General features: G+C 40.0%; 1 protein-coding gene across 2 annotated transcripts; it reads right to left on the bottom strand.

Moving 5' to 3' along the window:
- Positions 1 to 151: 151 nt before the first annotated feature.
- Positions 152 to 27,768, bottom strand: cyfip2 (cytoplasmic FMR1 interacting protein 2). 2 transcript variants are annotated; one of them, XM_042493019.2, is made up of 30 exons: positions 27,595 to 27,768; positions 19,184 to 19,333; positions 18,992 to 19,081; positions 18,162 to 18,239; positions 16,703 to 16,804; positions 16,342 to 16,523; positions 16,153 to 16,249; positions 14,591 to 14,719; positions 14,379 to 14,483; positions 14,195 to 14,283; positions 13,828 to 14,065; positions 13,518 to 13,670; positions 12,833 to 12,972; positions 12,574 to 12,721; positions 11,981 to 12,134; positions 11,672 to 11,828; positions 11,485 to 11,581; positions 10,817 to 10,893; positions 10,616 to 10,724; positions 10,388 to 10,507; positions 10,090 to 10,289; positions 9,917 to 10,004; positions 9,650 to 9,793; positions 9,425 to 9,515; positions 7,040 to 7,170; positions 5,421 to 5,493; positions 5,184 to 5,278; positions 3,935 to 4,173; positions 2,204 to 2,351; positions 152 to 2,109 (listed from the first exon to the last, which is right to left on the bottom strand). In XM_042493019.2, the coding sequence occupies exons 2-30, from the start codon at positions 19,298 to 19,300 to the stop codon at positions 1,942 to 1,944; spliced, it is 3,759 nt and encodes a 1,252-aa protein (XP_042348953.1). In that variant the 5' UTR covers positions 19,301 to 19,333; positions 27,595 to 27,768; the 3' UTR covers positions 152 to 1,941. The 2 variants fall into 2 exon arrangements, with proteins under 2 accessions (XP_042348953.1, XP_087937416.1); XM_088081290.1 differs by lacking the exons at positions 152 to 2,109; positions 2,204 to 2,351; positions 3,935 to 4,173; positions 5,184 to 5,278; positions 5,421 to 5,493 and adding an exon at positions 5,517 to 6,612.
- Between the last annotated feature and the right edge of the window lie 195 nt (positions 27,769 to 27,963).

Genomic DNA, 27,963 nt, shown 5'->3' with positions numbered 1-27,963 from the left:
ATTTATATATATTAAGATGAGGCCCAATAAATATATAAAATCTGTCTTAATAAAACATCATCATGTCTGATGCATGTGTGCAAGTCTATCTCAGAATAAGTTTAAGAGGAGCACTTAAAGAAAAAAAACCCCAACATACAGTAAACAAGCATCATTTTTTCAGTTAAACATTTTTTATTTCATGGAAATACAACATAATTTCAAATCCTTTGCAGGACCATTGTTGTACATTTTATATTCTTTTTCTCCACTTTTTTGTACTTCAAAACATGGTCACTTGTACAACAATATCATAAACAAAGCCTCATGTCACAAATGGAGCCATTGATGACAATAAATTACACTTGCCATGCTAAGGTTTTGAGATGATACATTGGTACCGTCATTTTTACTAGATTAACCTTTAAATGAACAATACGTCAGAGTTGAATAAATATGATAAAAAGACACTGGAGTTACAAAAGAAAGTTTGTTCGTTGAAAACGGAGCAGAAAAAGATCACAGGGCAGTTTTGGGGAGGGTTACTTCTAAATAATTCATTTGTTTTCCTTCATATGAAAAAAAAGGGACAAATTTTGCATATTTTGATAACACTGCTAAATCTAAAGCAAAAGCCCAACAATAGTAAATACTGACTATATTTAGGAAACTGCCCTTTAATTATAACTGACATTTTAGTTGTGATTTTTTTCTCTTTATGTGCAGAGTATTTCATAGGTCTGCTTGACCAACATCATCCATTCACACTCAGAATAGGTTAATCTAGTACACCACTGTCTTTTTGTACTACCTAGAGGTATTTTCTATTCTTGTTCTTTTGGTTTTTTTTTTACTCTTGAAAAGCACATTTACCCCGATGAAGATGTGCCTTTTTCAAGTTGTAAATAATATCACTGTATTCATGTACAGAATATAAAAAATCTTTCCAACAGACAAAAGAGAGAGAGAGGAAAAAATTCAATGAGGTTTCCAGCCAGCAGTAGAGAGGCAAGTATACCAAGGATGTGTAAATTAAAATATTAGGAATTAAAAACAAGAACAATTACAACACTCAACACTTCACTTAGTTCAACAGTGAAATTTACAGTGGAACTGGTACCGAATAAAAATGTGTCAGGAGGAAGCGAGAAAATCTAGATGAGGGGAGCGAGATAAATAAAAAGCAAATCAAGAATGCAATGTACCTTCATTCCTTTGAAAGCAAGCAGGTGAAGTATTCAAATGCATCATGATAGACACTATGTATCATGAACAGACCAGATTATTATACAAATGTAATGTATCACGATAAACAGGTTTGGGATCATTATAGAGGACACGCATAACGGTAGCACAGGTGCACTGTAAAGGTGCCTGTGCTAGTACTGTTAGTAGCTGTAGTAGCACTTAAAAGCACCATGTTAAAAGATCTTAATATATCTTAAAAAAAATATTTTGTCGCTTTTTATTTATTTTTTCTATTTAGTTAGTTTACTTTTGTCTCAGTTCTTGATTGCAAATTCTGAAAGGCGTCTTAAAATCCCAACGGCTGGGACTTTGAACAAGTGGCTTCATATTATAGGATAGAGATTTGGCATTTGTGTCAGTGGTCCAATCCACAGGAGTGCAGCGGAAGGAATAAGAGAAGGCATGCATGAGTCTGAGTGAGAGCCACACAGAGAGTAAACTAAAAAAAAAAAAAGACAAGGTGTGAATATACACTTCCGCCTCTGTCCTGGCCCACTTCAAGAGGCTAAAGAATTCAAAGACAGACACCTTTTTAGATAGAGGAACAGTTTGAGAGGATTTGTCTTTGGATTCTTGAAGCCATTGTGGTAATCTATACCTCTACGAGACCAGGGAGAGGAAGAAATTCATGTATCACAGCTATGTGTGTTGGAGCATGTGTGTGTGTCTGTGTGTGTGTGTGTGTGTGTGTGCACTATGAGTGAAAGGTCTATTTCAACAGGTGGTAGCCAGGGATTGGTGTATAGGTGGCTGGAAACAGCGAACGTGCTCTACAGTGGAACTGTCCGTCTCCACTGCCTTCATATACTTGTTGAGGATGGCGAAGATCTCGTTGTTGAGGATCTGGTATTTCCTAATGCGGTCTGCCATCTTCTTCAGGGGCTGGCGAGGAAAACAGAACAGGAAAGGAATAAATCAGAGAATTTTGAGATGTGGGCTCATGTGTCGGTTAATGTGGTGGATAAAGTATACCCACCACATTTTTGATGATCTCATCCTTCCCGTCCTGTCTTTGGACTTTGAGCAGGTGGTAGCAGAAGTCAAAGAGGTCAAAGCGACGCTGCTGTCCCAAAAGCACGATGATGGCGCAGCCGGCCCAGTTGAGCCCATCTCCGAAGCACTGCCTACAAAGCGTGTTACATACAACACACAAGTTATCTTTCCATTAAAAGTGAGGCAATAGTTTGAAACCGATTGAGGATGTTTCAGCAAAATAAAATGCAGTTCAATGCACGTTTCCATCAACTTAAAAACACTTCAGAAGATGTGTAAGGATTACATAATTATCTCTTCCTTTTTCTCCTATATGTTTTTACTTCAAAATGTTGATGAGCACAAAATGCACATTTAGACTGGTTGTTAGGGGTAAAAAGTGGGTGTGTTTTTTTGTTTTCCTGTGTGGTGTTTTTGTGTGCCTCTCCTCCCCTCCTCCACACATGCAGAGGGTGATTGAGCACACCTGTGCTCACTTAGATGATCAGGAGCATGCATAAAGACTGCAGAGGGCAAAGTTTGGGGTTAGTGAGCCAGTGTGGCAGCATGGATGCTGTGTGTTGGACAGAAGACTGAAAAAATAACTGTATTGCACCAGACTTGGTGATAGATACTTCATTTTGGACTGGGGGTGATTTTTTTTTTGTGTTTACTGATTTAGAGTCACTTTCTTTGCTTTTTAAAGACCGTAATTTCTGTTAGTGTTGTAAAGACCCTTTTGTACACCTAATTGTTTTCTTTTTTTGTAAATAACACACAAAACACAGTGTCTGTTTATACACACACTCTGTTCTCTTTTTCTTTTACCCTGGTTCATCATTGCTACTCCCCTCTTCCACTTAGCCAAATTGGGGAAGCTAATACTCATATTTCCATTTTTCCATATGGATTTACAACCAACAACATGTCTACCCAGCCATCCCATCTGCCTAAACATGAAGTGCAGTATTTTGTCCCTTTTCAAAGTGTACTCTGTAAAGTATAGTTTCTTAAGGTGCAGCCCATGAAATATATGCATTATATTTCATTCACGGTCCATTTCAATACTTTCACTTTCAATAGCTTACAGTTAATGCACAACATGGCTACTGTTTCAAACTGCAATAGGCAACAGGCATCTGTCAGGTTAGGGATGAAAACTTGTAGAGAGCTATTAGTTGCATGGCAACGAGTGACACCTCTCAACTAAGTTAGTGATTTTGTTAGACAACTCAGCAGTGTAATGTGGAAGTGAAATGGAGAAGATATTTTATTTTATGTGTGCACTGTTTCGGTGCTGCCTTTGTTCATATGCTGACTCTCTGAAATTTGAGAACCCCTGCTATAGTGTTTTTTATCCATTGCTGATGGAGTCAGGGAAGAGAGCCATACACATAAATGGTCCCTTTTTGTATTTGATCCAAGGTATCACACTTTTGTGCCACAACTCCACTGTTTTTATTTCATTTTACCCCCCCCCCCACTGGAGAGGCGCCATATCAAAAGTGGCAGCATGATATAAATGCTTTGTCTACTATGGCAGAAAGAGCAGAAGGGACATAAAGGTGTACTGAAAAAGTCAGTTTCCATTAAGCTTTAGCACATCTTCTCCATCTACACATGCCAACTTATGGTAAAAGGCTTTTTTTTTTTTTACAAAGTATTTGTACTCCATCTGTAAATCGACACGCAAAGTGCACACCTACAATACACAAACCAGCCAGGTGCCACTTACTCTGCTGTGAACTCGTGTGTGCCCACAGGGATGCAGTAGACAAACTGCATGGCACTCCACAGGCGATGGAACTCCATACACTCATCGACATGCATCACACCATTGGTGGGCGGAGGTCCGCGCCACACACCATCCTGCAGGAAGCTGCGGATGCGCGTCAGGATGACCTCAAACATGGAAAGGCCGCAGCACAGACGCTCTTTGGTCAGCAGGTCTCCCTCACGGGCAATGGCAATTTGCTGGTAAAAAAAAAAAAGCAATTATACTTTAATTTATACTGTATTATATTCACTTTATACGTTATTCTTAGTATTAAAATATTTAGGAAGAACAGAACAAAATTATTAAAATAATTCAACTGATGTCTTCCATCAAGTATAATAGTATATATAAAATACCCAATAATGTAGCAGAAACAAAGGATAAGACATGTCTGCTTTTAATTCTGTCAGTCTTCTGTCAGCGAGACAAGCGATTACTTCCAAGGCTGAAAGCACAAAAGTGTCAAAAACTGCAGTTCCTCTAATGGCCACTTGAGGCTGGCTCCAGAAGTGAGTCAACTCCTATAGACCCCATGTTAAAGTACTAACTTTACAGCAGATACAAACATGTTTACAGTGTGATAACAAAAAACATTTATGGTCTCTGTAGCTAATTTCAATGTTCATTAAAACTGCGTAGGGGATGATTTTTTTATAACTCACCCAATTTAGACGTCATTAAGGCTTGAAGTTACGCATAATTATGGGCTTGACCACTCTGAGTGACATGCGGGTGCCGTCTGTCGATAAGTTGCTACCACGGCTACAATGTCGGTTAGGTACCGTAACCACGGTGTGTACAGCTGTAGCCTAGCCTTTTGCTATTTCAGTGTGTTTTCAGTTCATTGAAGTTATTGTAACATTTTGGTTGCCAAAAAAAGTCCTGTTCAATGTTTGGTTGTACTTTTACAGAAAGTACATTTTGTTTTAAATGTTTTTAGCCTGTTTTTCACAAGTAAAAATTAGTATTATCACCGTCTACCAGACTGATAATGGACTGTGCTAACCAAACTAGCAGCTAGCATTAGGCTAAGCTCCACCCTCCTGTCCAAATGGTCACTTTGAGTTCCACAAATCCAAAATGGCGATGGATGGCCAAAAATGCCAAACTCGAGGCTTCAACACAGAAGTCCAAAAACCAATGGTAGATTGGTTTATTATTATTTTTATACAGTCTATGCTTGAAGAAGGAGTGATGTTGAACTCACCTGTGGGGTTCCCAACCTCTCAATTAGAGGCACAAGGTGGAGTGGGGCATACTTTGCTTCCAGCCTTTTCATTCTCACCTCCAGACGCTCTCCCTCTATATAACACACAAACACAATGAGGGACATGTAGATACTGTTCAAAAATGACATCAATCAATGGGCACTGGATGAAACATGGTAGGACAGGTGATTTTTCCCCCCTCTGCCTTGCATTTAGTGCTTTTAACTGTAGTATACCTTTGATGTAGACTCTGGGCAGAATGTTCTGGAAGGGAGCGGCATGAAGCAGGTCACACACTTCCTCCTGGGACTAAAATTCAATCACAACACAAGAAAGGGTCACTTTAATTTAAAGAAATGAACTCACTTTGCTTTGTGGACACCTATACAGAGCATGCAGGAAACCATGCAGTGATGCTGATTTTAAAGAACCTCCCCCAATACTCTTAGCTGATTAACTTAGTCTTACAATGTTGTAACTCAGAATGATAACTTTTAAAGCATTTTTGACAAAATTATAAGAATACTGATATTATAATTTTGATGGATTATTGCTAACTTCATTTTATGCAGAGAAGAAAACTGAATAAAGGTGTGTCTGCTCTTATCACGAGGCTACATCTATCGAGCCATGATGACAGGCCAATATTGGCAGGATTATACATTTGCCAAACTCTAAGTACAACATCCCATCTAATCTGGTTTAGCAGCAAGAAGTCACGTTTATATCCACCTTAATAAACTCGAACCAATCAAAGTTAAAATGTCAGTGCGTTAGTAGTATTGTGGCAAGTCATGCTTATTTATCTAGGTGGCTGTTAGTCAAGACAGCAAGCTATAAATCAAACTAAAAGCAAATAAAATCGAGGCATGCAATGAAAAAAGGCACACATACAGGCAGTCTAAACCAACACACACACACACACGCACACACACAGGTCAGCGCAATCAGACAGATATGGAAGAAAGAGTGACAGCTGAGAAGTGTGATGTAGACAGGCATCACAAGCTCCCACGACCAGAAGAGAGTGTGGAGGAAGAAGTGCAAATTTTATGGCAAAACTGTACCAGAAAGAAATGTACTCTCACCTCCTCCATGGAAGACAGGGACATAAACAGAGCAGCCAAATGTCTGCTTTCTTTTTTTATTTTTTACTTATTCAATTCTCATACAAATGATTTATTTAGGCTTTTGTGTCCAAAGCAATATTTTCCACTTTATTTGTATTTTCCTGGAAAAGTATAAAGACTGCACAATTGTCTCTTTTGCTTCCATGGCTGATTGGAGGTGAAACCATGCCAAAGTAACATGCTATAAAAAGAAGAAACAGAAACACAGCAGTCCAAATCAACTAGAGATAAAAGAGGGGGAAAAAAGACATTCTCTGTGTTATTTTGGTACCAAAGATAAAACCTAAATCCTTACCACCTGTGGTAGTTGCCAGCGTGTAATGAGAAATAGAGTTGTATTTCAGAAAAAAAAAACCATCAAAGATCCAACATACTTGGGGGCACTGGGTCCTGACGGTTTCTGTCCACCACATTTGATATAGGATGCGAATCATAAATTGGGCAGAAACCTTCAGGCACCCAGGTTATTGGTCACCCACACTAAAATATGGCTGTCTAGACGTTGGCGGACCCTTAGCACTGAGCATGCTCAGGGGCCACAGAGGGAATTAACAAACGAAAGTTTGAGAGAGGAGTTGAATAAGGGGTGATATCTAATATAACAATAAAGTACAGAGATAAACAACTTGTCTACACAAAAAGGAAAGAGGAAGAAGATAGGGGAAGGGGTATAATACAGTAATATAGAAGCTTGAAATGGAAACTAACTAAAATAAATGTCTTACCAGAGCTTGCTCAATGAGCAGGCAGAAGAGGATGGCATTTCCAACCTCCCTTAAGCTCTGGAAGACATCTGTCTTTAGCTCAGCATACTCAATGATATCCTTAAGCTGGTGGTGGAAGAACTCCAAGATACCTGGAATGGCAGAAATAACTGGATTAGATTAGAAAACTTCATTAATCCCCATGGGGGCAACTCAACAGAAAGTGCAGACATTATATTCAGAAAACAAATATATAGTACCACAAATAAATAACACCCCAGAGAGCCAGTTCAGACAGAATTAGAAGCCAAAAGCCACATCTTAAAGTGCTCATAAAAAAATCTGACCATTGCAGGAACATCGAAGGCATTGTTTTCTATTTTTAAAATGTAATGAAAAATGGGAAAATAAAGCCTTGATACCTCACTATATCCACAATCAAAACGTACAGTCAAGCTGTAAGCGTCCGCTAATGCCTCATTATATCATTGATAATCTATCGCTAACAGGAGGAATCAAGATGATGTCAGCAAGTCCGCTTGGCGGCTCTGACCCACATTTGGCGTGAGCATGAAGCCCTCACAGCAGAGGATGGGAGGGTCATTAACTGCTGACAGTAAGATCACAGACAGTAAGCCAGGTACAGAACTCAGGGTACAGAACATCAGTAATCTACAGATTACTAAGCCCTCCTCATAGGGATATCCCATCTGACTGTCCTCTAATCTGCGCACACAGCTCCGGCCAAAATGCACAGAGGCAGGTCAGGGAGTTCACAGAGATGTAAAGTAAGGAGGCTGAAAAAGTAAAGCATCTTTTGTGTGCCTGATCTAAATGTTATTTCTGTCTTGCATAGTGACAGATGGATCATTTATGACTCTTTCCGTACATGTTTTATTTAAATCATATTATATCACCTTTCCCAAACTTGATTACCATTGCAGCGGAGCTGCTATTTCTCCCACTGTGTCCCAAATTGGCTCATTTACACCCCTCTTCACTGCTTTACAATGCTGGCTGTTTGATTCTAGTTGATGTAGTGGTTTGTGTGTTGTCAGCATTTTCTGCTGCTGGCTGTACGCTGCAAATGTTTAACTGCGGCCCCAAGTAATATCTTATTCCAGTAATGTTTCCGAGTGCTGACTGCACTCAAAGGGGACACACGTGCAAAAAACACTGGAGTGGTAAGCAAGGAGGAGGACTGAACTTGCATAAACTTGTATAATGGGAATGGAACTGCATGGTATGCATTGAAGTGTACTGAATGTAGCAAAAATAAAATATATAATATGAAAAACAGACCCAATGGCCCAGTGCTATTTATCTGACATAAAGAAGTTTTTCATTGCTAGAAAGATGGTCTTTAAAAAAAAAACTGGGCTGTCTATGCAGTACAAAGACACAAAAACACTAAAACTGGTGTTACATGACCGGAGAAAAAGGAGAAAAAAGGACACTGGCATTTGCTTTTGCTCAAGAGATAAAACCCACCCATACTATGAGAATGCACTACACTGCACCAGACCAATAAACGCTTCCGCTGGTGGATAAGTTCTCAGTCCAAAGCTATATGCGAGCCGTCTGGTAACAGTCTGTGTCTATGGTGGTGGGCATAAAAAATAAGGCAGTACAATCTGTAGCTTGAGCAACATCCCCAAAGCCAGCGAAAATCCACCATATGACGTAGAACGATAACCATGACTCAGTGCCTGGGTGTCCTGAGAGTTACTGCAGAGGGGTCACCAAATTATTATTTGATATGTTTGGAAAGTTTATTTTTCCTTTTCAAAACTTAAAATGCACCTGAGTCTGTACTTATACGAATCCAACATATCTAGCCATTTTCAACAACTGGAGTTTCCTCTCTCACCTACCTGAACAGCAAATACAAGTCAAGACTGCAGCCTGAGGCTGATAAGGCCCTCTGCTCAAAAACCGCCATCTGCCCAGTTTATTACACAACACAGTTTTATATTGAAAACCCTTTTGATGTAAAACTGTGAAATACTTTCATCTTTTTTTGTGACCCCTTGGACCAAGCACCCCTGACTTAGTGGGTGAAGGTGAATAATAAAACAGCTTGAACAGTCTGATAAGTTCAGAAAGATACGTCACTTTACTGCAGCCTTCAAAACCAGGAAAAGAATTACAATATTATGATAATTAATATCGACGATATCTAACCCTGTATCATGATATCGATATAATATCAATATTTTGCCCAGCCCTTAGAGTTCAGTTTTCATATGAATTTGTGAATGCATTTCTGTCTTTGACATGTTCACCACTCGTCTATGCATCTAAATGTCATAAGTATAATGTGGCATGAAAATTGGTGTTGTAAAGTCTACAGAAGTAACCGCACATGCTCTCTATTCACTGTAACAGTGGGGATTGCAAGCTCACCTGGGGAGCCATACTCATGGCGTGGTAGGCGGCAGATCTTGGGCATGACTTCTATCAGTGTCTTTACATACTGCAGTATGGTGCCCTGTAACTGCATAGGGATAGAGAAGATAAATACAACATGGCAATCAAGTGTAAGAAAGGGCACAAAGAGCAAAAAAAAACCCCAAAACACGTTCAGAATCCAGAAAACTGAGGGATACATTGGAGAATGAGGATAACTACCAGGCTTTTGACAATCTTAAGCAGCTCCTCCATCACTACGGCAATGCCTTGGTAACCAAGGAGACGGCAGATGGTCTTGAAGTGGGGCGGGCCAACAAAGTTTCTGTAGGAGCTGTATATGTGGGAGTAGGCAATGTTGAGAGGCTGAGAGGAGAGGAGGAAACAGAGAAAAAGAAGCTGTGTTAATCTGTAACAGTAGGAAGAAGGGTGTCCTTAATAAATACTGCCACAAGATTTTGAAAAATAATTAAATTTAGGTCATCATACCTTGGACCCATACAGGTAGTAAGGCTGTACGTTGGCTGGCTTGTCTCTTTGAGGCTCCTGGGTGAAGGGAATGGCTGTGCGTACAAAGCTGAAGAGAAAACAATGTTTAAAATACAAAGAAAGAACAAAAAATGCAGTTTTAAAGAGTACTGCAAACACCGAAAAACACTGACCGGTTTGTAGATCCGTTGTAGCAGTAGTTGGGGAGGAAATCGAAGTTGAGCTCCCAGAAGACATGGAGCGTGATTCGTCCGTAGGGAGCGGAGACGTTGTGGTTGGCCTCGCGGAACATGGCGTCAAAGCTGTCCAAGGTCATGTGCTTGGACAGGAGGCGGTGGGTTAGTCTGTTGATCTCCAGCAGCCACTCCAACTCCTAGGGGGAGGGACACAGGATTTATATGAGAACACAGAGTTGGTTTGATGAGGATTTCTGTTAGTTTTGGATTGCGTGTCCTTGGTTTTTCATCTTACCACTATGGAAGTGAGGTCCTCGCTCTCAAAGCGGCTGATGGCATGGTCCAGAGACTTGTACATTGCTGCTGAGATCCTCTGGGTGATCAGACGGTTCAGGTCAATGGAGCGACCTAGCAGCTACAAGACAAGGCGGGAATAGTTAAGGAATACAATATAACACACATATAAAGTACAAAAAGGTATTGCTGGATGAGCCATAGAGGACTGTTTTCATATTTCCAGTACCTGTACGTGTCTCTGTTTGAGCAGCGTCTCATAGCGGTTTGACGGAGGGTACGGGATAATCACGCCATAGTTTTTACACTCTGCTCTGAAGCGCTTGTCTAAGAGGACGCTGTGAAACACATGGGATTCAGTAGATGAAGTTTGCAGAGACGATATCTACCAGTATCTCCAAATATACAAAAAAGAAGTCACTTCACCTACCTTCCAGCCATTGCTTTGTAGTAGGCAAAAATCTGATCTGCCAACTTGTAAACAAACTGGTCAAAACAGAGGTTTACCTGAGAACAAGAAAAACAATATGAATGTCCTGCTTTTAAAGAGCAATGCTGAGTTAAAGAATAAGGCTAATGCTGTATTTAAACTGCATGGTGTGGCACAGCTCTACTTAGTTCAGCTTGCACTTTTTTGTTTTTCCATTAGCAAAAGTTGTGGATAGTACCTGGAAGTTTTTTGATATCACCTCCGTCCAAGCAAGGATCAGAGAGAATCATCACTAGAATCACTACTTGCCCAAAACGGGACATCCCACACAAACACGCCAATTTTAAATAGTCAAGCTGCTTTAAATGTGTTGGTAAAGATTCTCAGTCATCCAGAACTACAGTCACGACAACCGCAAATGTATTATTCACTCACCTAAGATTTAAAAAAAAACTACAATGTAAAACTGTAAAAATGCAGACATCATTGCTTTTGAAAAAATTCAACAAGTGTCACATCAAAGCTGATGTCATGGCACCTTCACCGAGGACTAATGGCAGTGGAAAACAAAACTGAGAAAAGGATCTCGTACCAAAAGTGAGTCGAGCTGAGCCGCACCACACAGTGGAAATGAGGCATAATTCAAGTGATGGCCATTAAGACCTTACCTCAGCCTCAATTTCATCATAAAGGAACTGCTTCTTGAACTTAGTGAGAGCGTAGTAGCCGCTGTCGTTATACAAGTCTAGAGGATACAGCACATACCTGGGGGAGGCAGAATGGTAGTTAGAATACAGTCATGTTTGCTCAAGGTACAAACACAATCTGAGTTTGTCGCTGGAGGTTTTGTCTTACTCCATCATGGAAGGTTCCTTTGTCTCCAGGATGTGGTCAGTGAGGATCCAGGGCATGGACATCTCAATGGGGAACTGGATTCTGCGACCCATGGTCAGCTCCAGGAAGAACTCTCTGAACCACAGCTGGGACAGATCGCAGCACTGCTGAAGGGCCTCTGGACGGCGGAAAGAAACAAAGACACAGAAATAGGAACATATCAGTTCATTTTCACAAGAGCTGCTTCAATGTGATCTGATCATATGGCCGTATTTTTTAATTTTATTTATTTCAGTTTGTTTTAAATCTATGTGGAAAGTTTCTGCTCACCGCTAAAGTTGAGCAGGTGTGTAAAGAAGAAGGATTGCTTGTGGAAGTCTTCTATAGCCACTACTATGGGTCCATCCAGACTGCTGCGGAGAGTCTTCTTCGACCCGCTCTTATCTGCTATCAAAGATTCCAGCATGGTGCGCACCATGTACAGCTGCAGAGGGAAGACAAAAGTAAAATGATAAAAACATTACCGGTACTTTTTACTTTTTTTTATGAGGCAAATTAAATGAACCATTATTAATCACTTGCCACGATGTTTAACACGACTGGCATTTTCTAGTCATACTTTGCATGCAGCATAAAGTTGATTCAAGAAAAAAAAGAACTGCACTATTTTGAGAGAAAAAGAAATAGAATAAAATATTTTTAACTTTCACAATAAAAGCCTTGCTCAGAGAGATCCCAAACACTAAAAATGTTGCAATTGCATATTCATGAAATATAAGAACAAAAAAACCTTTGAATCAGAAGATGTGTGAGCATCAGAACTTCAGACCGTTGTGCAGGTGGGAATGCTTTCAGTGAAACATTCTGTTTACAGTGAGAATCATTCTGTTTTCCCCCAGCGCCTGAAATATTTCATGTCCCACCTGTGTGCTGGAGGGTCCTACAGCCCTGCGGGGCACTTTGATGTCAAATCCACCTTTCGGGTCCTTCTCTCCCCTCAGACAGGGGTCATTTGGAGGTTCCCTCGCCCCCTCCCAGTCACAGACGGTCTTTCGAATAGCCTGAAGAACACTGCAGGCAAAGAAAACTGGATTATAGAAGTGCTAGAGGTCTTCCTCAAGACAAGAGCTATGACATTAAATTTAATGCACGTTTGATCAGATGATCACCGTGCATGTGTACCTAATGAGGACATTCTTCTTCTTGCGTACAGCCTGGCGCAGAGGCTCTCTGAGGGTCATCTGGGCGAAGTCCTGCAGCGCCGCATAGATGGTATTTCTGATGGCCTGGTTAAACACTGACTCCATTCGGCCCATCAGAACCTACACAGGTCATTACACAGCACCATGATCATCGCTGTTAAAAGGTCTACCGACCATCCACTCGGTATTGAAGAACAATTTGACATTCATTCATGCACTTATTAGGGGAGTTAGAGTAGAAGCCCAATACCACTCTTATGCAAATCTGTCCATTAAAGATGCTCCTCTGACATGTTTTAAGACACAAAACTACTTAGCTCTGAAAAATGATTTGTGTTTGACAGGGTTTATCAGAGTTAAATCTTTATGCTAAACTACGATATTCAGCTTCTGGCTGCAGCCTCATAAGAGACACATATAAGAGTGGTACTGATCTTCTCATTTGCCTCTCAGTAAGAAAGTTATTAAGCACATTTCTCAAAATGACAAACGATTTCTTTATGATTATTTATGGATGACATCAAGGCTGTTTCTAATGTTCAATACAATTTTCTGACTAAATAAGCTGCATATCCATTAATATATATGCAAGCAAAGCTTTAAAAATGACAATCAGCTGTTGAAGACATTGATAAAAGAGCTGCTCAGGGTCACCAGTGTTTTACCTGCAGCCCTTTGATCATGGCAATGACCTCCACCAAGGCAAATTTCTCCTCACTGGTGTAATTGTATCGCGTGGCTCGCTCATACTCCTCCGCTGTGCCTGGACAGTCCTTATTACAGAATTTATCCGTGGGATGGACCAGCTTCCACGAATACTGCAAGAGACAAGCAGAGCTATAAATAGATCAAAGCTACAATGATCAATGGCATACCAAAAACTTTTCATGCCTAAACCCACGCATTATGACTGCTGCAAGAGGATTTTTTCCCCGCCCACGCACAAAGACAAGATAAAACCCTCGTTTCACTCACAACTTCCATGACATGCGTGCTCCACTTGGACAGCAGCTGCAGACCCCTCAGAGCGAGGTCAAACAGCTCTCTGTACTCCTCGTCGGACTTCTGGCTATCCAGGCCCGAGCCCGTCACCACTTCACTGTTGCTGTAGCGCGCCAGCTCCGAGATGAAGCGGATGTGGTCCTCCCTGATCTGCACCATCTGCTCGCACAGGTTGTACTGTGGCGAGATGCTGCTCTGGGTGCATGTCCACCTGGGCGTAAAATGGAGAAGACGGAGGGTTGGGGATGGGCGGGAACAGATGGTGCAATGGTCAAGAATTGCAGGTATTGAAAACATTTTGTTACACTAGGTATATAAATGGCAAGACATGAACTCTTACTTGGACTTGTTTTCTTCGTAGTGGGCACTTGTCTCAATGTAGCGCGACAACTCTATCTGCATGTCCCCAAATAGTGGCACCACTTGAAGCTGAAAAACACAAGAGAAAACGGCTCACACTCATGTCACACACACGAACAATACAACTCTGGTTAAAAGAGATACTGAGAGAGCAAAAGACTCACTTTGAAGAACTTGTCAATCTTGCTCAGGTTGATCCTCTTTTTGGCATCAAGCTTATAGATATTGCTCACATTCCCATCCATCAGGTACAGACCAAAGCCCATCACCTGACACACAGAGACACATTTTGTTTTACACCAGCAGAGGACATTTAGCCAGCAAAAGATTAAACTATCTACTGTTACAGGCCGGCAGCAGGAAAAGATGCGTGTACCTTGAGCAGCATGTGTTTCTCACTGGGTGTCAGATACATCTTGTTTTCGTAATAGTCGACACAGATGTTAACAATGTCTGCCAAAAGCTCCTCGTAGCCAGGAATCACCTCCAACTGTTGGTGCAGGCACTACACAGAAACAGAGGTGGAACAACAGGTCACCTTCAATAAACTCATTTATAGACAAAAACTAGAAAGGGCTCGTTGTACCATGCATATAGGGCAAAAAAAAAAAAGATAGGTATGAACACTGTGTGAAAACCTTAAATTTTGAATTCAAACAGAACTAGAATTACTGCCTCGCAGAGATATGCATCCGACAACCAGTCAAGTTGCAGTTAACACTTGTCTGTCCAAATATATGTAGTAGTCATGACCAGGGTTGGAAATTAGCACCAGCCACGAGCCAAATGCTGGTAAAATGTGCAAGTGGCTGTTAGATTTACTGAACTCATCAGCTACAAAAACAATGGTAATCTAATAAGTGACTGGTAGATATTGGATTCCAAGGCTTAATTTACAAGCCTTGTTAAGAAAGTAGACAATGCTTCAAACATGTATGTTATTGCAAAAAATCTACAAATTCTAAAGCATGGAGGCTTCATGCAAACCTTAAACCCCAAAGCACAGAAGATTTACATAATCAGCAAAGTTTTAAGATGGACACCTAAGATCAGTGTCACCAATTCAGTGTCTGACCAAATGCTCTGTTAGACGTGTGAAAATTGTCATAATTAACGTATGGCCAAAATGTTTTGTAAGGTCAAAGTAACCTTTTACCACCGAAATCTAATCAGTTCATTGTTGAATCCAAATGGATGTTTGTGCCAAATTTGAGGAAATTCTCTAGAGGCTTACTTGAGAAATCATGTTCATGAGAATAGGACAGACAGACAACCCACAAACATAATGCCTCTGGCCTCAGCTATTACTATTGTGGAGGCATAAAAATTATATATTTTTTCAGAGAAATTGCAATGTATTAATAGTTCATCATCAATAAATGATGAACGATGCAGTCTTTTCATTCAGCCAAAACAGTCAGTGTCTGTCATTGGACTGTGCTCACTTAAGTTTTAAATGAAGCGTCGGGTTACACTCACACACAAAACAATCTTACAAAAAGTCTAATTTTCATCCTCTTATCACTTCGTCTTTGGCAGAGCGGATGTTAATATTTAGGTTAATAGCTTATAGCTGCTCCACCAGGCACTTTCACTCAGATTGCACATCTGTCATGTCACCATAAAAGAGTTTAGACATTCACCTGCTCAGTTTGTCTACCAAGTAATTTCCTGTAGTTTGGTATGTTGGAGAGTTAACATAATCTGTATTATTTCAGACTTAAAATTTGTAGTCCTCTTTTGATTAAAGGTCTTTTGAGGTAATTACTTTTTACAATGATGCACTGAAAAAAAAACAGCTTTGAATCCCCTTTCAACTGCGGTACGACATACAAAAAGTCTAATTAGTTAAAAGAAAATTGTCCATTCTCTATGTCCTTACATACAGTAGTTACACATTTTTCCATCACAAAGACAGTCTAGAGTCTGCACACCAACCTGAGTGATCCTATTGTGGTTGGCTAAAAACATGGAGAGGTTCTGGGACTCCTGGATGGATTGAGGGTCGGCCATCTTCCTTAAGAACTGGGCTGCCCTGGAGGAGCAGAGGAGAAGAGAGATGTTATCTTGGCTCCAGCTAAACTACTCTACATTAGGATTAGAATTTCCTCACTGAAGGTTCACTACCTTTTGTAGGCAGAGTGATCATTCTTAACGCTACACTTCATGTTCTTCAGTTCATCCAGCACTGCAAACATGTTAATAAATTTGCCCAGAGTGAGCAGGTAGGCCTCAGACACAAAGTCCTTCCTTCTCTCGGCGTGACACAGACGCTTCACTTCGCTACAGAAGCGTTCGATGGCTTTCCGCTGTTAAGACAATGAAATGAAGACGTACGGAATTGTTAGAATCATTTAAAAACCGCAACTCTGAAATCAAAATGTAAGTCATTATATCCGCCCAATATATGTCTAGTATGTCACTTGACCTTTTCAGGTTCAGTTAATCCTTCAAATATAAAAGTCACTGTCATGCAGCTGACTCTTACCTGGAAGTACATGAACTTCATGAGCTTGGTTACTTCAGGTTCTAACACCTCCACCGTTTTCTCGTAGATCTCCACTCTGTTGGGCTGCTCATTGCATTTCACCTAGCAAACACAAGAGGGTGCCATCATACAGCTCAATTCTGCAGCAGCAGCACCATGTGTTGTATTCAGCTGATTCATGAAGCATTACAGTTTGCAAGTAAAATTGACCTAAAAAAGCACTTTTTCTCTCTCATTATATATATTTTTCCACCACCAAGGTTTCCTATTTTTATGTACATATAAGCTACAATTGTCCAATTTAGGGAAATCGTATTATGTACAATAAGGAAGTCACCCTGACAACCCAGGGTGCTCTCTGATTTATGTCAAAGGGACAGTTTCTTTCTGCGCGATGATGCAGTTAGCGGGTGTAGTTTGGTAGAAAGAAAATAGTGCCTACATCACACTGCTTACAGTAAATCTGTGGATTATCTTGATTAACCAGGTTATGAGTGCTGGGAAGAGACGTTGCTGTTGAGTTTTTCAAATGGGTTTTTATTTTATTTTATTTATTTTTTTGACACTTTAAGTGCCATGAGACGAGTGCCATCTGGTTCCCTTACATTCAAGAGCACGCCAATATCTTTAACACTGCAACTCACACCAAAATAATCTGGATTGATAGATAGCACTACAGTTAAGAAGAAAAATATGTATTTTTGATTTGGGGCTGAAATGTCCCTTTAATAACTTGTAACATGAGCAAATTGGCTTGATTTCTAAAAAAAAAACATCGGCAAAAGGCAATGAGCAACAAAATAAGAAATCATCAAGAAACGTACCTTAAGAAAATTACCTAATTATCAAGGTAATTATCAGGAAAATAACTTTAAAATCATTTTTTTAAATGGAAAAAAGGGAAATGACCTGGAAAAGGTGCTTAGAATTTATAATAATTATGTAACATACTTTTAAATATGTAATTATGATCATTTGAAACTATAAATACAGTTTTTCCTTGTCCATTTTTTCCCCTCTTTTTTTCCCTAGACATTTTACCCTAGCTTTTTTATGGGTTTGAAAGATACTGCATCAATCTGCTCAGGGCTCAAAGGTTTTCAATACTTGTGAAAGGCATCTGAAAGCAACAGGAAAGAAAAGTGATGTCGCTCCAGGTTTTAAAGGGTTAAATGCAGGAAAAATGCTGACAGCTAAGTCTCTTACCCAGTGGCCGAATGATTAGTTAAGACAACAGCCACATTTCATATTCAGCAGTCTTGACCATAGTTATGTGATAAGTCTGTGTTTTGGGGGTAACATGTGATGAGGAACTTGTGGCTTGATCGTGCCAGTGGATGAACACAGTGTGACAACTGCTGAGCAAGATCTCATCACGAAGAAACGAAATTCAACTGGAATGCAATAAAAATATTAGACAAGGTATGTTATCATGAATAAATGTGTGCATATGTGTTACCTGGGGAATGGCTCTGGAGCAGCTTCTCCAAGTATAAAGCATCACAGCATACTCATGCCCCTCCTCCAGCATCTCATTCTGTACAAATGGACAAAATAAAGTACTGCTTAATGCACACTTAAAAGAAATATTCAGCTGGCAAGCCTTAATTTCTTGTGTCTTTTACTCATTAAATATTTGGATGTTATAAATGGTTATAAATTCTGCACAGACTCTTGATATGTGACTCTTCTAAAATGTTGGAAAATATTTTGTGAGGCAAAATATTTCCAGCGTCTCAGACAAGTCACATATTCCAGGATGAATGGGGCCTGATAAATATTTTAGCAGGGGGAACATTTTGCCCATTCAGAAGTAGGTGAGACATATTTCTCAATCACTCCAGTTAAAGAGCGGAGAGTCCTCAAATAGACCGGCTTCAACCTCAATGGGACTTCCTGATTAAATGAGGTTAAATAAAGCGCTACTTCCCCTCTTTGCCAGTCAAATCACACTCTCCACTCATTCACCATCAGGGGAAAGAGGTTTAGTGGTCCATTGCCTGCCTGATTCACCAGTGTGTGAGGGAAGTGTGTGTCTATATGAGTGTGCATGTATGCGTGCGCCCTGCCAAGCCAAAGCCTAACAAAAGAGCCAAATGATAATCAATTCACAAAAAAACAAGGCTCTCTTTAAGGGAGTGAGGCTGCTTCCCACAGTCAGCTTTGTGTTCACTAAAAGGGGTACAGCGACTATTCATGATAAACAACAAAAATTTATTCAGCCAAGCAGATATAAAAACCAATACTATGGCAAGCCATGGCATTTGGTATTTTTTCAACATTTCTCACCATGCTGGAGTGCACTGTAGCTTGCTCTATATAACGAGCGATGCCGGTCACAAATGCATTCCTGTCTTCAAAGTTGGTGTCAAAATTAGCCTGCAGAAGGAGGGTGAAAAGAGTGAAAGGGGGACATTGAAAATGTCCCAACAGTTAGAGGGATGATGGTGGCTGGCGGTGACGGCGAGTGTGAGTGTGTACCTGGTACATGATGGAGGAGGGAGGGGGTTCGATGCATGGCTGCTGGTCCGGGAGGGGCAGCTCCTCCAGCAGGTCCACATTGGACAGGGCATCCTCCAGGGTCACGTGGGTCGTCATGGTAACAAGGCGTCACTCACACAACACCCCAGTCTGAGAGAAAAAGACAAAGAGAGAGCTAGAAGTGAGATATGGTCGAAGAAGAAGCTTCATTACAGACAATAAGAAGATGAGAAATGGGACTGAATATGCAACCAGGGGTACTTGTAGCCCCGGGGGTTATTCTGTAGTTGCTCAGGGGTACATGGAAAGATGTGTAGAAGGTTTGATAATATAAAGTTATGACTTGATTAAATTTATATATCAATGTAATGACTGAGTCAGACCAAACCAGTGCAGACCTGCACGCAGAAATCATAGTATGATAAGGTTCTTGTGCAATTAATGAAACGTTCTTATCTCGCCGATCACAGCATAGGAACAATTGAGCGTTGATAAATGAGGCCGCTGAAAACAATCGTATTTAAATATTCCGCCCCAATATATTCTTCTGCATGGCTATAAGGCGAGAAACTTCTCTGAGCAAGAAGTGGAAACGCTGATGTCCCAGGTCCAATTCAACCAATTTGGCAACCTAAAAAGTCGCATCAAAGGAAGTCAGGAAAACACAGTATGGTAAAAAATTCCCTGCTTAAGCCAACAGTATGACAGGGTACAATCAAACTCATGGTGATGCTGGAGAATTTTATCTATTCTTCCACGATATGTACCAACCTATAGCCTAGGCTTTACATTTTTAAGGGATGAATATATGGCTGAAAATACTTAGATGTCAGTTAAGTATATTTATTGTGATGCACTGCAAGTTTACACTGACTTAAATTTGCGTACACGAGTTGAGACCTGATCCTAGCCTCTGTTCACATCCACACTGATAAAAGCCGAGCTTTGCATGAAATAACTGTTCGCCCAGAATTCTGTCATATATTTGTTTTGTAGATAAAGACCAATGTGTGGGCTACTGACTTTGAATGCATGAACAATAATAAGCAAGTGAAAAAATTAGTTGGAATAAATAACTAAAAGTACTGTACTGATAATTCGTTAAAATAGTTTGAGGGCTAAAAGTAATGGAAAACAGTCATTTATATGTTGTGTATACTCTGTTTCTGTGGATCTCATTATGTACTTTTTTTTGTTTGAATGCTGTTGGTTTATGTCTAAAGTGGTTTTGGGTTCCTGGGTAACAGAGGAAATGGGTGGGAAGTAACAACTTTGTTGAATTTATTTACTTTGTGTTTGTGGGCGTATGTGTGTGCCATTGTCCCCAAAAGTAAAGGATATACAGATGAAAGAGAAAACTATCTAGACTGAGGTAATGGAAAAATAATTGAAATAGCCAACAATAATGGGTAAACAGTTGAAACAGACAGTTAATGACACAGAATAAACAAATGAAATCGTGTACTAAAAATAATAGATAATTGGTTAAAATGTTCAGGTCTTTCAGACTTAGCCAAACTTAACCAAAACAACCAAATCATCATAACACCAATATTTAAATAGTATGTGATTAAACATTTTTTCAGAGTAGTACATCTGAAACATAATGGGTGGTGTCAACAATGCACGAACCTGACAGGGCGGGTGAGTGACGAGTTTAGAATCCACTTCCTCTTATGAAACCCTGTATGCGGTGCAGCATGTCTGTGTTTTCACCCTGCACCTGTGTCCTCTCCCACTTCACTATATGTCTGTTTCAGACTAACACTCAGGGGAGGGAAAGGGCAGGGGCCCCAAACTGTTGCCTTTTTTACCTTTTCATTTGACTAGAGGCGCATTTGAAGCATATAATTCTTGAAATGCCAAGACCTAGAAATCTCATTGATCTGAGAGGGGCGGAAAATAGTCTGGCAGTGAGTGACATTTGACACACAAAATGTGCTATCTTGCAAAGGCAGTGGACCCACTGGCAACTGTGTTTTTCACAGAAGCTTTGGGTGAGCTGATATTTTGTCCTTTCATTAAAATTCTTATTGGATGATAAGTTGCCGCGAGGGTGCAAAGACAGAGGGATGACGTATGCTATAAAGCCTTCTGAGGCAAATTGTGATTTGTGATAATGGGCTTTATAATTATAATTGAATTGAATTAAGTTTAATGATGTATATGAACACATGTACGTACCCTGTGCATACAGCTTAAACATCCACAACTGATATAATGATTCTTCTCTATCTGATTAAGACTGTGAAATATGAAGATATATCCTATTGAGATATGACACTATATATTGTCTTAAACATTGGATATTGTTATATCGTGATATGGAATAAATTGTGTCTTTTTTCCTGATTTTTTTAAGGTTCCATTACAGTAAAGTGATGTATTCTTCTCAACTTAACAGAGAGTTGTACTTGTTATAATACTTGCCTTTACCCACTTAGTCAATATATCTATATTAATTATGATTATTAACCAAAAATGCAATTGTTTTAATATTTGTTCAAAGTACCAATAGTCATTCCTACAATACCGTCACATCAAAGAAGGAATTTGTTAAAAGAAAATTTGTAATGTTTGATTCAGTCTTCAAATTTTAGCAATAATGAACTGCTTTTGAGGAGATTTTAAAATATTGAGATTTATATTGTGTATCGAGATATAGCCCAAAAATATCGCAATATCATTTTCAGCCCATATCGCCCAGCGCTGCATCTGATCCATCCTTGGAATAAATGGTTAGACCCCTTTGAAACAGCACAGCCATTGCTGTACCTTCTTCCTTATTATAAAACACCAGCCCAGCCAAAGCAGTGTGTATGCGCCCACCCGTGTATCATGTGCCTCTCAGAAATGTGTGTTTTACGTCTGACCTGGCAGACAGGGCTGACAGGACCGATAATCAGCTTAATATTCACAGCCAGGGAGAGCACAACTAGGGCCGAGAGGGCCATGGGCCAAGCAGCAAAGAGAAAAGAGGCAGATAAAACTAAACGTGGCTGTCACTCTTCTCATTGGTAGACGAAGAGCTTGCAATAAAAGAAAGTAGAGTGTTGCATCAAGTTGTAAAATTGTTAATGGATAGTCATTTTTAATTCAGTGTAGATAAAGTTGGGTTATGGGACCTTATGCAGTCAGACAGCTTTTTGTTTGTCCTTTTAATTAGCTTCAGACAGAAGATCAAATTAACTGATAGGTGAACCTACCTACTTCTTTACACACAAGCGGCAGTCAAAACATGTAAATGTCAAAGCAGCTGCTGTTGACAAATATCCACATGTAAAGTCAGTGTACGATATCATTATGTAGTTGCAAAAGATTACATAAAACTGATCATTATCACAATGACAAACCTGTTACAAAACACATTGACGGAAACCTACATCATACTGTCACTGAGACGTTGTTGTTAGTAATGCCTGCTGCAAATGTGCACACACACTAACACTGTATGGCGTCAAAAGGAGGTGGGTGGAGTTTCCTGTCACATCAGACTGTCGTAGTAACATACACAGAGGTTATATTTGCATGAAGTAAACCATTGGTCTTGAGGCCAAAATTCAGACGGGTGGCTGAGTCATCAAAATTGTAATGATCAGTGAACGACACGTCAGTGTATTGGCACAGGAAACCCAAATGGAAATAAGGTTCATTTATCCAAAGTGAGGTTAACTGGATTCTTATGTCAAATCAATGTCATGGCGTCTCCTTTACTGCCGTTATATGTATGGGCTAACTGATATTGGCAAATTGTATTATTTTTTAGTATTTTCATTTTAGAGTACTACAGGGATGACAGTTTTCTGTAGGATGACATTGAAGTTAGCATCACCTTGCTTACCTGGTCGAAATGCCTATGGGATTTTTTTCATCGGATTTAGATTACTGAAGAAAATAAGCTCTGTGGTAAACAAACGTTTATGATACTTACACGTTTTGTTCAGCAAGATAATCTTCACAAATGAACACCACTTTCAGGATTTTTGAAGCCTAAATGCAAACACCAGAAGTAAAAAGCTTGAATATTAGGTTACAAACAAACTACACTTACGTGTATGACAATCTTACGTTGCCATCACAACACGGCTGTAAAGCCATGTTTGGCGCGGTTCAGTGTGATGATGTTCTGTCGTGTGATTTAGCCACTTGTTAGCATTTGCCTTTTTTAAGATACCTAAAAGCTTCATAGTTCATGAGTTACTGATGTATTTTATGTTGTAGAACAAAACGTGAAAGTGTATTTAGGTTGTACTAACCACAGTCCTTATTTCACCAAATTTCCATTGAAGAAGTCTTTTTCAGAAACCCTTTCTTTTGGTCAGAATTCAAAGGAACTATAAATATGTGACTAATTGTGATACACTACAAGTATAAAAAGTGAGCAAGTAAAGGACCTGCAGATTAGAAATGATGCTGGTGCACACTGATGAAGATATAAGCCCTGTGCTTCTGCAACCTTGTAAAGTTTAAGTAAAATTCTTTTTTTTGAAACTGTTGTTTCCTGTATTGTTTTAAATGCTGTGACTTCACAACCTGGATTGACACACTCAGTGATTCTTTGAAGGCTCAGCTGGTTATTTTTAACTGTTCAGCTTATAGAAAATGAAACATGCTGCTCGCTACAAGGGCTTCTGTCAGGCAGACAAGCATGCTCAGTGCTACTAAAGTCCCATCTGTGCTTGGGAATACAGATGGGGACTGAAGCCTGGGTTGGCTGAATAAACTTTCCCACCATGTACCCGACTCTGTTCAACAGTTGGTGTGTCTGTGTGTGTACATCTTTACAAAGCAAAGGGCCCCTTCATTCCCTTCTGGACACTTAGTAACCTAGCTGTAGGGCCTTTTTCACACCGGAACGGACAAGTGGGACCACACAAGACAATTCTTCTTAGAAATCCCACACAGTAGTCGGACTTGAACATGTATGAAATGCATAGTCCCCCTAAAGTTATCTCTGACATTATAACTGAAGCCACTACAGATGCTGGCTTGGGTCAGATCTCCACATGACCGCACTAAACCATAAGGATCCAAGCGCTTTGAGGAAGCATTAAAAATATTACAAAAAATAAAAATCAGGAATAAGGGGGAGCAGGAATGCAGCATTTGTAGAAGAAAAGCATGACCAGTATGTGCTGCTGGCATGTGTGTGATGCATCTTGCTGGGAGAAAGAAAGAGTGAAAGTGTGTCAACTCCAGGGTCACACCACTCAGTGGGATCTCCCCCCGGGGCTAGCTTTGTAATATATATTCATCCTCATAATAAGATGAGACCTGATCAGCGTGTGGAGGAAATCTTGAGCATTTAGCCACGTGGGCACACATGATCGCTCACAAAACATTCACTGACAAACATACACTGGTCACATGTGCGTTCCAGCAGCGTCTCTGCAGTCTACAGGACGCTGGCTAGCTGAGGCATTTGACATGCTGATTGTCATTTCAAAGACCAGCGCCGCAAAACTGCTGCTGTCTCATGATCCCCATGATGCCACACTTTCCTTTTAGGCTAACAACAATGACCATCACATGAATATGCAATGGAGGGAAAGAAAAACACATGCATGGCTCACATAACCAAGCCTGACAGGTAGAGAGGAAGGTAAACAAACACCTTAACAATCACCAGCCTTTAAATTCACAAAACATTCTTCTTAGGTCTTTAATCAAAGTTGTTTTTTTTGTTGATTTGTGTTACTTATGATAGCGTGCAGTATCGATCTTGCACTGTTTACCTCTACTTCTCTTTTCTTTGGCTGCTTGGTTATATCTGTGTACAGGCCTTTGTCTTTCTGGCTTTGTCTATGAATTCACTCAACTGAAACCAGCAACAGTACTACCAGCTGCTGATGGCTGCTCATGAGATGTTCGCTATGTTAATGCTTGTAAAATGGTACAACATATAACTTAAAGTCTACCACACGTTACAACAAATCCCAATGTTAAGAAAATATTAAGAGAGCAAATATTTGGCATGTTTCTTAGTTTATGATTCAGAAAATTCTATAGATTGACTCATTAATAAATGAGTTTATCTTCAAGCACTTAGATTTTACATTGATATCACTGAGGGTAATGACCTCAAGGCTGAATGCAATAAACCAGTGATTCACAGCGTCGGATTATGTTATGTTTTGTGAAAGGTTATCAGGATTACTGTTTTACTTTCAGTACACACTAGAAAATTCCATGACTTTTCCAAATCTTTCAATGATTTTTACTAATTCCATGACTTTTCCAAGTCTGGGAACCCTGTGAAGAGTGTTGTGATTCATAATAACATAACATAACATAACATACCATAGCATAACATTTATTTAATTTTAAAAAGGCTTCATAGTTCACTGAAAAATAGTCTTCTTTTCAAATCTAATGTAGATTACATTCAAATCTAACATATCTATAACTATCCTATAACCAGGGTTCCTGCACATTTCCATGGACAATATTTCAAAACTTTTCCATGACTTTTCAAGGACTCATAATACATTTTTTTCTTGCCTGCTTTACCAGCATTTTACAAACATATCTGAGTCAGTCTCTATTAACACATTATTGAAGATAGCTGGCATACATGGAGATACTTTTATTTTTGAAAAAGGCTTCAAGAGGTCAATCAATAATATTCTTTTTTTTTCCTTCTTTAAATCTAATGTAGGTCACATTTTAATCTAACAAATCTATAACAATTACCTTGTGTTGTTCTTTCATATAACCAAGACTTACATAAGTGTGAAAAACATCAGATTATACCATTAGACATACTATATGAGGGGTCAGCGGAATATTTTCTTGCTTGTTAGGGCTCCTTTGTTAAAAAAAAAAGGTTGAAAACCTCTACCATAACCAATTATCTAGAAATCTACAATATGTTACAAAGTAGGGATGCATGATGTTGGACGTTTTGCCAGTATCCAATATACCAATATATAACAACTTATCTGACCAATAACTGATACCGATGTATCCACTTTTTCCCCGCCTAAGTTTATTGAACGTTAAGTCTCTTCTGTAGTGGAATTAACATCATAATATGCATACTCTTATCGCGATGGCCCAGTGACAGATGGAGACATGAAATCCAATGCTTTTCAATGTATGTAAATCGTTCATTGTGCAAAATAAGAAAAATACTTCCACTCACGGTTGATGTTTTGTATGTGTTCACTTTGTGAATAATAAATAAAATAAAAAACGGATAAAAAATATTGGTTTGTGTTTTCTGTAGAAATCAGCATGTTGGCCTATTCTGGTATTTCATTTTAAAGTCAATATCGGCCAATTCTGATGACGTGTCGATATTACTATGCGTCCATATATTATAAACCACATCTACTGCATGTCTGTTCTGCTCTTGGTGAGGAATCCCTCATCTGATGCTAGGGTTTCACCCTTTGTCCCTATTGTATTTCTTTTTCTGTAACCAAATCAAGGGTCTAAGGACCAGATCATAACATCCTTTGACACATATTCATGATTTAGATCTATCTAAATTGCCTTGGCGAGAATATAAGTGTTTTTTATTTTATTTTCTTTGGCTCAGTATTAGCAGCAGCGAAGCATCCACAGCCTGTCATTACATCACTGCTTGCTGGTGAGGGTCTGGCATACAGATTTACAACTCAATGAGTCTGCAACAGTAGCACGGTCATATTTCTACTGCAAGTCACTGGATGGATAGATAATAATCACAGAATCGATCTAAATAAATAGTCTGGTGTTGGATGAGAGAGCAGTGTTTAGACGTTTGTGCGTAACGGAAGTAGGTGAACCTGTCATTTGTGCATCAGTAGCAGGCCTGCCTGCCATCATGGCTGTGAAAACGTCCATAACGCATTAACACGCTGTGCCCTGCTGGCCGGATGGGTCAAGGGGGCGATACAGGAGAGAAAAAGGGCACAAAATGATGAAAGAGAGTGAAAGCTGCGATGTGAAATCGAGCCGGCTGAAGCATCAAATTCGCTCCCCTCCTTATCACAGCAGACATCTCTTTGCTCTGTACGGCGAAAAAAACCCCAACCATGTTATCAGGTCAGAAAATCGCCCAGCTTTTCCGCGATCCATCTTTCATCAGTGCACTTGCTACACAGAAACCCTCTCCTCACCCCACCCATCTCAGTGTGAGCTACGATACCGATGCAAGCTAACGGGGATCCCATTCATGTGTCAGAATGATCCGCGCAAAAAACCGGGACGCTTCATCCGCCTCACGGAGCGCGATTTCTCATCCATATACCATATTATCTTATTTATGCACGGACGTAAAAGTATCGGGAATGATGTACGGTAAGGGGAGTAAAGAAAAAAAAACAGCCCTCCGGTCTCCAGCCATCATCACTCCCCAGCGCACATCCCCAGCCCCGTTCATCTTTAGCGCTGCGGCTGCATCCATCGCTACATTTAACACATACCTGTCAATTGCATGTCCGTCCGGCGAGATCCAAAGACGGGCGGCCGGTGTCGCGTTGTGCGACGGCGATCCAATGTTTGCTGAGCTTTTTTTTTTACCCTCGACTTCTGTGCCGATTGATGCTCTAGTTTCGCCCCGTACCTACCCAGTGCTAATCCACCCCACACAAAGAGCAGAAAATGGCTGCAAGTGCATTTTCTTAAAGGGACAGTCACAGCGGAGTGATGGGTGATGATGAGGGGGCCCCCCGACATGTTGATTCCACACTATTAGCCGACATTTTTAAATGTAGTCAGTTTTTATTTAATGTGTTTTATTGTGTTATTTTAATGCGTCCTGCCCTTTCACATGACTATTCACATTAAAACAG

The sequence above is a fragment of the Plectropomus leopardus genome, chromosome 8 (genome assembly GCF_026936395.1).
Source record: "Plectropomus leopardus strain MGB_pleo_1.0 chromosome 8, ASM2693639v1, whole genome shotgun sequence".
Classification (NCBI taxonomy): domain Eukaryota; kingdom Metazoa; phylum Chordata; class Actinopteri; order Perciformes; family Serranidae; genus Plectropomus; species Plectropomus leopardus.
This window is presented reverse-complemented; position numbering and strand designations above follow the sequence as displayed.

Excerpts from the sequence above, each read along its gene's own strand:
- cyfip2 (XM_042493019.2), bottom strand. The coding sequence starts at position 19,300 with ATGACGACCCACGTGACCCTGGAGGATGCCCTGTCCAATGTGGACCTG. Across the intron at positions 14,720-16,152 it reads ACCACAATAGGATCACTCAG|TGCCTGCACCAACAGTTGGA; the intron begins GTTGGTGTGCAG and ends GTTTCTGTGTAG. Across the intron at positions 10,894-11,484 it reads ATGATGAAATTGAGGCTGAG|GTAAACCTCTGTTTTGACCA; the intron begins GTAAGGTCTTAA and ends TCTTGTTCTCAG.